The sequence below is a fragment of the Salvia hispanica genome, chromosome 5, assembly GCF_023119035.1.
Source record: "Salvia hispanica cultivar TCC Black 2014 chromosome 5, UniMelb_Shisp_WGS_1.0, whole genome shotgun sequence".
Lineage (NCBI taxonomy): Eukaryota > Viridiplantae > Streptophyta > Magnoliopsida > Lamiales > Lamiaceae > Salvia > Salvia hispanica.
In genome coordinates, this window is record NC_062969.1 from 31374343 (window position 1) to 31387415 (window position 13073).

The 13073-nt window shown below is 36.6% G+C and overlaps 2 protein-coding genes across 6 annotated transcripts; one reads left to right on the forward strand and one right to left on the reverse strand.

The window, feature by feature from the left end:
• Positions 1-344: 344 nt before the first annotated feature.
• On the reverse strand, positions 345-7644 carry LOC125190565 (folylpolyglutamate synthase). 4 transcript variants are annotated; one of them, XM_048087892.1, is made up of 16 exons: positions 7510-7644; positions 7255-7388; positions 7117-7182; positions 6834-6943; positions 6628-6688; positions 5333-5416; positions 5179-5235; positions 4973-5033; positions 4149-4195; positions 3941-4018; positions 2951-3106; positions 2584-2862; positions 1462-1540; positions 1084-1233; positions 834-973; positions 345-561 (listed from the first exon to the last, which is right to left on the reverse strand). In XM_048087892.1, the coding sequence occupies exons 1-16, from the start codon at positions 7517-7519 to the stop codon at positions 505-507; spliced, it is 1569 nt and encodes a 522-aa protein (XP_047943849.1). In that variant the 5' UTR covers positions 7520-7644; the 3' UTR covers positions 345-504. The 4 variants fall into 4 exon arrangements, with proteins under 4 accessions (XP_047943849.1, XP_047943850.1, XP_047943852.1 ...); XM_048087893.1 differs by lacking the exons at positions 7255-7388; positions 7510-7644 and having other exon boundaries at positions 6628-6683; XM_048087895.1 differs by lacking the exons at positions 6834-6943; positions 7117-7182; positions 7255-7388; positions 7510-7644 and having other exon boundaries at positions 6624-6646.
• A 1655-nt stretch (positions 7645-9299) lies between these two features.
• LOC125188873 (putative pentatricopeptide repeat-containing protein At1g64310) lies at positions 9300-12399 on the forward strand. 2 transcript variants are annotated; one of them, XM_048085940.1, is made up of 3 exons: positions 9300-9760; positions 10102-10277; positions 10371-12399. In XM_048085940.1, exons 2-3 carry the CDS (start codon positions 10134-10136, stop codon positions 11991-11993), a joined length of 1767 nt encoding a protein of 588 aa, XP_047941897.1. In that variant the 5' UTR covers positions 9300-9760; positions 10102-10133; the 3' UTR covers positions 11994-12399. The 2 variants fall into 2 exon arrangements, with proteins under 2 accessions (XP_047941897.1, XP_047941898.1); XM_048085941.1 differs by having other exon boundaries at positions 10102-12399.
• Positions 12400-13073: the final 674 nt, after the last annotated feature.

The window sequence follows — 13073 nt, forward strand, 5'->3', positions numbered from 1 at the left end:
GGCAGCACATGATTAGATGTACGTTAGCACTCTAATTAAAGAAGTACCCTAGTATATATATATATATAAATCAAAATGATAATTTTAATGATTAGTATTGAGTTCGTTAAGAACTACTTTCGCATGATAGGATAAAATTGTGAATAAACATTTCGAATCTTGTTTTTAGGATGGGCAACATAAAACGAAATCTCAGCTATCTTAGATTGCTTTGTCTCTTACTTTACTTTTGCTCTACTTTAATTATTTAATACTATCATTTTTCAAAAGGAGGACAAAAAAAAACGACTCTACCTACCTTTGGAATCCTAATTAACAAAAAAACCATCCAAATGATAACCAAGTTAAACAAACAATTTTTTTCTTTTGCATTGGAACAAACAAACACGGTGTAGATGATGATACAGTACAATATTTCCAATGTTTGTAAAAGAGACCTTCTCGTTGTTGAGTCTATAATCAAGGGTGAAACTGATCGTTGAGAAATCCGCAACCCTGCCAACTTTACTTGATTAATCTTAACGAATCGCCTACTAAATGTAGTGACCCCGTCACCAAGACCTGAATGAAGTACACATATACCAAATCTTGTTAAACACCAGTAAGAATCGCTTTGATAAAAACGAGTACTATTTTCGTAGTTCACTCATCTAGGTTTTCATGCAAGTTGAAGCCTGTGATGGTATGCTATCATGAAATGTGATTACGGATTACATTGTGATGAATCATGATGGCAACATTAAAAGCAACAGTAAAATGGATTTTCTTCGTCTTTAGACAAGTAATAAGCTCAACGTAGTTCATCCTCATAATTAGTTGGGTGCTAAAATTACCTGGAACCGAACAGATTGATTTTTCCGGATGCTGTCCCTGAGCCAATTAACAGCTAGAGGAAGTGATGTAAAAACTGTGCTGTTCTCCGAGATCTCAGTATCATCATTGAATGCTAATTCTGCATTTTCGGGATCTCTACCTGCAAGATCAGTTACAGAGTTTAGGCCAGCTACTCAATGGTTGACATATTTCTTATTTTATACTTTATGAGCATTACAATTGCAAATACCACCCAAGGGGCATCGGTACCTTTTTCCCGAACAATGAGACTTTCCCATACTTTTTGAAGCGTCATCTGCCATGATACATCAACTTGAGCATCATCAGTAGGTAAAGCAGTGCCCACTTTGTAATACACTGATGTGTTTGGAACAAATAAGGCCGCCTTGAAGTGGACTCCTGAAAGCATCAATGCGGAGAAATATTTTAAAAGGGCTTTCTTATTGTTTTTCTATTCATTTTTTTTCTGAGGATTGAATGTTGAACCAGAATTCTTAGATTCTGCATCCTTGAAATCCAGAAATACTGTAAATCAAATAAACTAAAGATTTTCGAATACAGTGCATCCTCCTATATCTATCAATCTTACATTCTGCACCCATTATACTTAATGAACTTGGTACTTACCATGACTAGCGCATGCATTTATCAAGCGTGGAAGAAGCAACTGAGGGTCTCTCACTGACATACAATTGAACAACAGAATCTGCACATTTGCCAACAAATTAAAATCATCACGTGTCAATACAAAATAGAACAAAGATATTATGCAGAGCAAAAAAAGAGTTTAACCACAAACAAGTCTCTAAAACTCTGTTTACAAGGTCAAGTTTTTGGCAGTCATGAAATGCTCTAATTTTCAAGGCCTACGGATTCAAACATCGCCTCACGAGATGGCATAATTTAACCATACATCTGCTCAACATAAAAAAACTTATTTTTCACATAGTGCATTTTCCCCCATCAATCGTAACCATAAAACTCAGGAGCTCATTCACTGTCATCCAACTTCTATCCTCTATTAGCTTAGCTGGTACTACCACGGAAATGGATTTATCAAAGCAAGCAGGAAAGATAGGTAATAAAGATGCAACAACTATTACCCAAAAGTAACTGAAGAGGATGTGAGAGATTCATATCAAACCAAATATTTCAGAAGATTCCATGCATGCACTAATACTATAAGGCAAAAGGTAAAATGTCCAAGCTTGGCTCTAGTTTCTTTCATTGTCTTTTTCTTCCTTTATTGTTCGAACTTTGAGGCCAGCAGGCATAGTCATTTCTCTGTATATGGTCTTTGTCACATGTGGCCAATACTTCAACAGATTATATTGTAAACACGCGCCACATAAATATAATCTATCCAACAAAAAAATACTTCCCCCGTCCCATCGAAGATGACCCACTCTCTTTTGGTTTGTCCCAACCAAGATGACCCGTTACTAAATATAGAAACACATTTATCTCTACTCTATTCTCTCTCCTACTTTATTCTCTCTCTGACACACAAAATAAAACTGCATAAAATCACATGCCGCCCAAGGAAGGGGTCATCTTCCTTGGGACGGAGGGAGTAGTATCTTTCCAAAATTTGGCACTGATTAGCATTATTGTTTCCCTTTATGCAGAGCTCATTTCCTATAGGTCAGGTAATAATCATCCATGAGCATTTCTGTTTAATGGAAAGAGAGAAATACTGGTATTTCAATAAATCAATCAGCATTCAAAATTTCAAACCATGAGTTGAACCTGAATAGGATTCTTTGCAAGTGGTCCATTCTTTTCTGATTTATTTGATCCTTTAGCGTCACTGGAAGACTGGTCATATGAAGGGCTAAAATCTTCTTTGGTTGCTAAACAAAACCATTTCGCACATACGTCCATACTTTCAGGGCTGTGGGCACCATCCAAATAGAAGACAAGATCTCCTGGGCTTTCACTCTCAATGAGATGATCAGGGACAATTTGTGCACGTCCTTGCAAAGAAGCTGTCGCAAGCCCTCTAATGAATTTCTCAGGTAGAGGGGTCTACATCCACAACAAAGTCAGAAAAATGGATGAACATATCGAGTGATGTAACAGTAAGACATGTAAAGCACTGTTAAATAGAGCTTACATTCTGGTTCAAGTTATTTATTCCAACATGCCCTGTCCTCTGAAGCCAAGTTGAGCATAATGCAACTGCAAGTCCTGCATTTATGTATTGGTGCTCACCCGCAAGCCCAAGATGCAGGTCACTTGGATGCATAGGATCAGCTTCTTGAAGATTTACCTATAAGCATTATACCAGCTTTACTCGTTATACATGTTTGTAATGAAAATAGTGTGGAAACATGAGCTGGCCTTTTGTCTATATAAATAAGCACTACAAAATATCAGCTTTAAAGGATGGCTTATCATTCATCAATACTTCCTTGGAATATATTAACTCTGAGATTGCATAGACTGCAAAGACTCAGAATGTATGGTTCAAGATGTACTTAGCAAATAGCCCATGAGCCATGGAAATCACGAGGCATAGTTTCCACTTTCCCCAGGGCAAATATATGTAGTTCAAAAGCTGTGATTTAAGCAGCTAAAGTGTAAAAAATAAACGGTGACAGAAAGTAATTTATCATAGTCATCTTAATCAAATTACTAAGCAAGGCCCTCATTCTCATTCAATAAAATTCCGCTTCTAGAGCTAGTTAGGACACGATAAATATAACTGGTTGTTCTTAGTACAAGTAGTACTTTACCCTCACCAAAAAAGATCACAAACAGTCTTTAAGCTTTTCAATGATAAATCTTACTCCCTCCGTCCCAATATAAGCGAGTCATATTCCTTTTTGGGATGTTCCACTATAAGTGAGTTATTTCTCTTTTTAGCAAGGAATCCTCTCTTACTTAATTCTCCACCTACTTTATTCTCTCTTTACTTCTCTACTTTTCTCTCTTTCATACTTTCCTCTCTCTACTGTAACTATTTCAATATCAATTCCTTGAATCCCGTGCCCAAAAGAAGTGCTTCTTCGCTTATCTTGGGATGGAGGGAGTATCATTTAAGATGTAAAAATCATAATTTCAATGTAGCAAATAATCAATTTCTGTATAGATATTAACTCACACCGAGCTCTGAGGCCTTCTGCACAAGAACGGCCATTGCTTCTTCAGGTTGTGGTATGGTAAAAGCTGGAACACCACTCTAATTACAGAATGCAAGGATTAAGGTTTTTTTAAGGGAAGGAAAATAAAGGATAGTAATAAAAAGAGAAGAAACTAGCTTTTTATATCTCAAATAGTGAACATGACAAAAGAAATAAGTGCCATCCAACCTTGAAGATTCCTGCCTTTTCCCCAGCAATTTGTCCTAAGGTATTTCCTGTTCAAGGCATGCAATCTATATATAAAACCACACAGCAATATTTTCTTTTTTCAACAAAGAACACATGTTTACTTTTTAAAAGAAACACCTTGACTGAGTAACCTTAGGATATTAATAACCTATGATTGTTAGATTCCATAACCATTCCGTATTGGAATCAACCAGTACATAATAAATCGAACATTTTTGCATATATTTCATTAATAGATACAACATGAGAGTTTATCTGAAGACTTTATAAGTTCAGCCCAAAAACTATTTCTTGTCCAAATGAAATTTTATTCATGATAGATTATCCATTGATAAGAACTGAAGCATACCCCCCATCCCCTCCCAAAACAAGAAAGAAAAATGATACTCCCTCCGTCCACGAAAAATAGTCTCATTTTGCCATTTTGGGGTGTCTACTAAAAATAGTCCCATTTCAAAAATGGAAAGTTCTTTTCATACTTTATCCATTTTTTCTCCTCTCTCCTACTTTTTCTCTTTTCCTCTCCTAGTTTTTCTTCCCTCTCAATTTACAAATTTTTCAATAAAACTCGTGCCGTCCACAAATGGGACTATTTTTTGTGGACAGAGGGAGTATATAAAGAATACAGGGGGCAAAAGAAACAATAAAAAAAATATTAATAAGATGAATTTCAAAATCTCAGATAAAAAAATATTGGCAACCATGTGCGACTTCTTATTGAATACAAGAAATTTCTCGAAGCTATACTTACCAAAACAGTCAAATTCTAAATTACATAAACATCATGGAGAGAAAGCACTAACCAAGAATTTCCATGTGGTCATACCCTAGGGATGCTATGCCACAGACAACTGGACTTTCAACCTGAAGGAATTCAATCATCATGATGTTAAAGATCCAGCAAACACTGGTCTTTCAAAAGATATTGCAATTCTGACAAGTATATAGTTCAAGTTAAACATAACCAATATAGGTGACTTTGGTGTTTAGATGAAAGTCTGATCCATACCACATTTGTAGCATCAAATTTTCCACCTAAACCAACTTCCAAAATGACAACATCGACCTGGATAAAAAATAACATCAAAATTATAATCGAGATAAAAATTCCCCCAAACAGTACAATGACTACAATCTATGACATTAGTACAGTTAAAATTTACCCCCTCGGCTGCAAATATCTTAAAGGCGAGCAAGGCAAGGAAACGGAAATATGTTGGCATAGGTACCTCATCGGAGGTTCTTTCCTGCATGGAAAAAATAAATTCATTCAGCAAAACCCCAAAGAAAAACAAAGCCAGCAGCCTCATAATTCTATTGAATGTGAACACAACTTGTATCTCCAGTATACTAAATAGTCAGAGTTGTACCATCTTATTTAAGATTGGTTAAACTACATAGTTTTCTTTAATTTTTTAGGGAATTTTACCAATCCAAACATATAAATTATGTTTGACCAATGACTAGCTAGCCACTTTAACTGTTTTGTTGCTACCTTATCATTTCATTTATCAAGAGGATGGATTATCTTTACCAAAAACCTAAATGTCGGGATGGTCATGCATGTGCTGCACAATCTTCAATGATGCTAGGAATAATATCAACTGTAGGCCAGGTGGATTTTCATCGATACAGCTAACAAGGCTTCCATTTGAAGAGTATAAATAGAGGACATCAGAGTCTTATCAATTGCAAAGTCATCCAACAGAACAAATAGCACAAACTCCAAGCAACAAAGCCAAGTACCCAGATGGCTCCAAGAGTACATATGAAAAAAATTCACTTCAGCAGAATTAGCCCATGAGAAACTTTTAATGGTATAAACAAAATTTAATCTTCAAATGGACTAGAAAAAAAACAAGTTGTCTCTCTAACTCTGAAATCTGGAAGACTTGCCACATAAAAAGTGCGCTAAGTGGAAGGGAATCCCTTTCAACAATGTGACAAGGGGGTATCCAAGGCAAGATCAGGTACTAACTATATCATCTTACAGATTGGTTTTCTAGAGAAAACTAGAATCTGAAGCATTTGACTGCAAAACTATTATTCTATCAACAGTGGTATCATAAACAAGATGCTGGATCACTGACAAGTTGGTTAAGTGAATTACATTCCCTAAAGAGTAATTAGTGAGGATCTGAGAAAATCGAGCTGAACACTTTAGTTGGTTAACTAATCTATGCCATTTATGAGTACTGTAATATAAATTGATGATTACATACAAAGCATAAACAACTTAACCGAGTCATGCATTTACCAAAACAGAACATACACATGTCAATGGCATAAATCTTAAGCATCAATCATTTTCTTGGAACTAGGCAAGTAAAGCTGTATTCCATATCATTGCCATAATAATGTAAAGCCATGATTTTAAAGGTGTGGAGTTTGGAAAACAGACCAAACAAATATATAATGAAAATGCTGGAACAGTATTTAGAACAATCAGCATACTTGCCTTTAGTCGATCCCAACACCACCAAAAGTATTCCAGAAACTTCTCTTCACAAACATCTGAACTAAAAAATCCGGTAGGGGTTGGGGTGAAAATAAACAGTCAATCTGATTGCATTTCTCCCCCAATGGGCAATGTATGTATGCATATAATATACGGTTTGTAATAAAGGTAGGCATTTTCTACACATGAATTTTGTGACAACATACCCGCCCAGCCTAAATCTTTCTCGAACATCAATAAGGTGAGGAGATGTGAAGAGCCCAGTATGGAAGCCACAGCTACGCAGAATAGATTCTGTGAAAGTGCAAGTTGACCCCTTGATGTTGCAGAACACCAAACAAAAGCTTTATTAGTGCTATACCATAACCATACTAAAAAAGAGTCCTAAGAAGTTGAGTCAATATGAATGAATCTGGCAAAAAATCAATATCATGTGTTGCCATTTTGAAATCCCCAAAGCCAAAACACTAATTGAATTCATCCTTTCACCTTTCCTTTGGTGCCTGCCACGTGAATAACTTTCATCCGTTTAATTGGCTCCTCTAGCTCAAGCATCTGAATTCCTCAAGCAGAGCTGAATTAGAAGAGAAGTTGAATCTATCCAATATTCCAATTCCAATAGAGTACCTTGATGTAATCAAACAATATGTCAAATCGATCCCCATTGTTGCTCTTATCTGCGCGGCTGCGCTTTGTTATCAGTGAAGACAGAGCATCCATTGCGTCATCGTATGGATTTACTGATCCAATTTCATCTTTGTCTAAAATCACCAAATAACTAAATATGAGCAACTTCAAACAGTATATCAATTACTAACAATCCTTCAGCAGTATTTATTAGTAGTTCATTGTACGATTATAAGAAAATTACATAAAGCTCACCTTGCGACATTTCTTCTATTCAATGGAGAGATTCACTGCTTTAAAATCTGGAGATAGTAGTAACATTCACTCAAGCAGAGAGAGAGAGAGAGCTGGTATAAAGCTGGAGAGCTAAATCGGATTAATACGAGTGTAATTTATACCTTTTCTGAAATATAACCTATCAAAGAGTAATACTTTCGCCACGATTGAGTCATTTTCATATTTGGTAACTTTTTTCTCTTTCTTACTTTACTCTCTCTACTTTATTCTCTCTACTTTATAATTTATTCTCTCTACCTTTTCATCTCTCTTACTTTTTTATCTATTTATTTAACACACTCAACATTCATTTCTAAAACTCTGTGCCCAAAAATTCCGCCCCGACTATAGCGAAACGGAGGGAGTACTACATTCCAAAGAAGAAAGGTACTCTCTCCATTCCATTGAAGATGACACACTTTCCATTTTAGTTTGTCCCAACTAAGATGACTCATTACTTAAAATGGAAACACATTTATCTCTACTTTATTCCCTCTCTCTTACTTTACCATCTCCTCTCAACAAACAAAATAAATTTGCATAAAATCTCATGCCGCCCAAGAAAGGGGTCATCTTCCTTGGGACGGAGGGAGTATATACAAAGGTAAATTAATAAAATAATAATATAAAATGCATTAAAAATATAAAGCATGATACCTTCTCAAATACCTTTTCCCTTAGAGAATGATTTTTTATATAAAGAAGGCAAATATGGTAGTTATGAGATTTTACCTCTCCATCAATGAGAGATAAAAATACATCTTCAAAATGGGAAAAAGTATAATACCTTCTCAAATACCTCTTCCCTTGGAGAATGGTTTTTTATAAAAAAAAAATAAATAAATATGGTACTTATATGACTTTACCCCTCCATTTACCTTTTTCCTTGGAGATGCTCTCAGTCGGTCATTACTTTTTTGGTTCGTCGGCCAATACTTGACATACTTTTTTTATATATTACTACTATTTTACTTTTGTTAACACATTTCACTAATTTTTTAACTCATGCTGAATCAAAGTGTGACAATTAATTGCTGAATGATTTAGTATTAATAATACCTCAAAGAAAACCTAAATCCACGAATTACACTCGCAATTCTCACGTTCACATGTTCACTCAAGTTATATAAACCATTTACAGTAAACCTAAACTCATTTTTCAGTATATGTCACAATAAAGAGTAATTCTACTCCAAACTCAAACTCAAACTCAAAACAACATCCCTATTCACCTAATTTTTTATTTATTTCAATTTTACCTATTGAGTAAATATTTATTTAAATTACTCCCTATTCACCTAATTTTTTATTTATTTCAATTTTACCTATTGAGTAAATATTTATTTAAATTACTCCCATATTAACCCTACGACACTATCAATAACTTACTACTGTACTATAATTACAGAATTTAATACTTGAATTTTCTTAATAATTTATTTATATATATTTAATATAAATTACTCTATATTAACTTGAGAATTAAAATATACTTAAAATACAGCTATAATCTATAAACATAAATCAAATAGATTTAAATATTGAAATACTACAATAACATTTAAACTGAACTAATCCATTTAATTTACTTAATCAAGCTCATTTTACTAATTAACACGATTAATTTATTTAATAACTAATTACATGCAACTTAATTTTGAAGCCCAATTTATTCGGTCCATCTCCATTGTATTTAAGGCCCACTTTTAAATTAAATATAAAATGTGCACAGTGAGCGGCGCTTCATCTCTTCTTCTTCTTCCCGCTACCAGGATGGTGTATGAAAAGTATTAGTGATCCGTTTTCAATATCCAGAAAGAATTGACCTTGGATGTAATATGTGAACAGAACCGACCTAAAAATATGGTATCACTGTTCAAACACGTAAAAATTCGGGGATTTGGGATGGGTTTTGGAGCATGGTTGGAGGTGATTCTTTTCTCAATTTTTCGTGTTACCGTTGGAGATGCCCTCACCGCCGACTCAGCCTGACGCCTCATACCCGCGGCCTCGCATCTGCAGTCAGCTCCTCGCCTTCTGCCCACCAACTGCTTGAAAGATTGCTCCAATTGATAGATTCCTGTTTCCTTTCTTTCTCACTCACCCCTCTCTCTTTCATTATTATTGTCACCATCCCTTCTCCCCATTTCCCCTAAATTCAACTAAGCAATCCCAACCCCATTCTTCCCTATCAAGATTGGATTTTTTTCTCAACCCGAGCTGATTTTTGGTGAGTGATTGGTTCCTGATTTCATTTGTGTGAATCTTGATTGGAGTTTGATTCTTGGTTAGTTTGTTCATGGTTAATGCAGATTATTTTATGCTTTCTTTCCCTTAATCAATGATTAATCGATCAATACTGATTTAGTGGGGGTGTTTTGTGGATCTTGATTTTTGTGATCTTGCTGTAAATTTTGCTCCTTTTTAAATTGAATTGATTGTGATGATTTTCAAGATTGATTGAACTTTATTCCTGCTAAAACCTCGTGCCCCTTTGGTTTTTTGGGATGGTATTGTTTGTATATTGTGGATTTCTTGAAGCTTGAACCGACATATTTTGTTTGTAATCAGGAAAATGCTAGGAGTAGGATGAGGAGGAAGTAATGATAATCCAATGTTTCCTGGTTATGTGGAGGAAAATCGTGCCCAATGCAATAACAATACATTGCCTCAACTGCAGCTTTTTGCAAATGGAGAGTGGTTTTTTTGTCCTTGGATGGATTGTGATCGAAATGTGGTTCTTTTGTGTATGTTTGTTTTCTCTTCGATATAGTTTGTTTGAATTTTAATGGGTATTGAAAAAAGAAATGAAAAGCCATATGCAATCACTTGTTTCGCAGCTGACAAAGCCAACTCAAACCCTCTCCACAACCCGAATCCTGCACGCCTTGATCATCAAGCACAGACTCACCTTCGACCCTTTTTACGCCACCAAGATTCAGCGCTTCTACGCCATCAACAACGACTTACTCTCTGCACGCAAACTTTTCGAAACAAGTCCCCAACGAAGCGTCTACCTTTGGAACTCCATCATCCGCGCCCACGCTCAGTCCCACCACTTCTCCCACACATTTCGTCTCTTCAAACGCATGCTAACCTCCGAGACTCCACCTGATAACTTCACTTTCGCGTGCCTCGCCCGTGCTTGCTCGGATAAGCTCGACATCTCAGCCTTGAGAGCTGTCCATGGGAAACTGATTGCTTATGGCTTAGGAGATAATTTTATCTGCACTAGTGCGCTTGTGAGCTCTTACTCGAGGATGGGAATAGCTGAGGAAGCGAGCTTTTTGTTTAGTGGGATCGATGGAGAGCCTGATTTGGTGCTTTGCAATGCAATGGTTTCTTGCTATGGGAGGTGTGGAGATTGGATTAAAGGAGTGGTTTTGTTTAACTCAATGATGGCGATGGGAATACAGCCGGATGGATACACGGTGGTGGGATTGATCACTGGGTTGAAAAGCTTTAGTTTGGTGAATGTGGGAGAAATGGTTCATTCATTTTGTGTTAAGTGTGGTTTGGATTTGAGTGATCATGTGGGGAGTGCCCTTGTTGGTATGTACTCGAGATGTGGGAGTGTAGAGCTAGCTTGTAAAGTGTTGGAAAATATAGTTTTACCGGATGTAGTCTCGTGGTCAGCACTGATTGCTGGCTTCTCCCAGAGTGGAGATCATGCTAAGGCATTGATGCTTTTTAGGGAGTTTGTTATGTCTGGATGCAAGTCGGATCCGCCTCTGCTTGCTACTGCTTTGGCAGCTATTGCTCAGACGGCCGTTGTGGGGCCGGGGTGTGAGGTTCATGGCTATGCTGTGAGGCATGGAATCGATAAGTGTGTTGGAGTTTCCTCTGCTCTTGTTGACATGTATGCAAAATGTGGATTCTTGGAGATGGGGATTAGGGTTTTCGAGAGGATTCCTAAACGGAACATTGTGTCATTTAATACTGTGATTTTGGGGCTTGGTTTGTATGGGCGGAGTGGTGAAGCACTGAGGATGTTTGACGAGGTTCTTGAGCAGGGGATGAGACCGGATGAGACGACCCTTACTGGCATTCTCTGTGCGTGCTGTCACTCTGGATTAGTCGAGGAAGGGATTGGTTATGTCAAACTTTTGAGAGAGAGATTTGGTGTTGAAGTGAGAACTGAGCATTATGTTTACATAGTTAAGCTTCTTGGGATGGGTGGGAGGTTAGGGGAGGCTTATAATCTCGTTATGTTATTGACACAACCCGTGGATTCCGGTGTGTGGGGTGCTCTTTTGTCGTGCTGTGAGCACTATAAGAACTACGAGGTGCATGAGGCCATTACTAAGCATTTTTCAAAGAATGAGAGCATAAGCAGTGGTGACAGTGTAATGCTCTCTAATTCGTTTGCTCACGTTGGGAGGTGGGAATGTGTGGAGCAGCTGAGGGTTGATGGGGCCAGAGCCAAAGGGAAGTTGCCTGGGTGCAGCTGGATTGCTTCGTAGATCAACCAAGTGGCGAAGCAAAGCTCGTTGAAATCCCCTCCATGGCTCACTAGATAAAGGTGTGGAGTTAGAGATGAGTCTGGAGTGAAGAATGTGTCTCTAGGGAGGGAATGCTAGACCTTCCTTGAGGAAGCCGCATGACAGCGGTTCGCCTTTGTCGAGGCCCAATGGTCTATCTCTATGCTTCCTCCTACTGTGGTAAAGGCAAACTGTTGTGACTATGGCAAAGATTGCAGTTGGTTAATAGACAAGCATAATACTAGGGATGTCAATCGGGTTAGTCCACCAGGTTACACTGTGAGCAACTTATTGTAAATACGCTCTCACTTGGAACTTTGTTTGCTAAGCTTGTGGTTTGACCCAGTCTTGAGTAAATGGAATTATTAATAGCATATTATTTCTGCCATCTATTCGTGTTTTGGGATTTGGTTTCATTTTAGTAGTTCAAAATGATGGTGATCCATATTTGTCGTCGCTAATATACTTTGGTTCCACTTAGTGCAGCTGTTCAAACTCAGTTAAATATAGAGGGTTTAATATTTTTTGGATTAAATTCGTACGCCTTTCATAATATAGGATTTCATTTTAGGGGATTTTTGCACTTCTTTTCTATTTTATCCTTTTCTAATTTTCTTATTCTATTCCCTCACAAAATATAAAGATAACCAAATTACCCGTTGAGAGATTTCAGTTTTTTATTATTTGATCAAACTACCCAATAAGGGATTTTGATTTTCCTAATATTGAAATTTCTCATTGTAAATAAAATAATTGACCAAGTTACCTAGCAAGAGATTTATGTTGTTTTTTTTATTCTCATTCCTCATAAATTACAAGAATTGACCAGCTATTTTGATCGATTATTGTATTTTATATGGGAAAGAATAAGCAAAGAAGAGAAAATACAAAAATTCCCTAAAATGAAAAATTCACTTGCTTTGATCTCATATTCTAAAAGTGGTGTGAATTTAATATCACAAATAGAAAGGTAGTAGTAGTTTATTTTGGTCCTATATACGATTTCATTTTATTTATTCTTTGGGTTGTTGGTAGGATATTATCAATGCTAGTATGCTACTA

Bases quoted from the DNA above. Each gene is read 5' to 3' on its own strand.
- LOC125190565 (XM_048087892.1), bottom strand. The intron at 5,034-5,178 runs GTATGGATCAGA...GAATTCCTTCAG, and splicing joins AATTTGATGCTACAAATGTG to GTTGAAAGTCCAGTTGTCTG. The intron at 4,196-4,972 runs GTTAGTGCTTTC...TGCCTTGAACAG, and splicing joins TGACCACATGGAAATTCTTG to GAAATACCTTAGGACAAATT.
- LOC125188873 (XM_048085940.1), top strand. From the start codon at position 10,134: ATGATAATCCAATGTTTCCTGGTTATGTGGAGGAAAATCGTGCCCAAT. The intron at 10,278-10,370 runs GTATGTTTGTTT...CTTGTTTCGCAG, and splicing joins TCGAAATGTGGTTCTTTTGT to CTGACAAAGCCAACTCAAAC.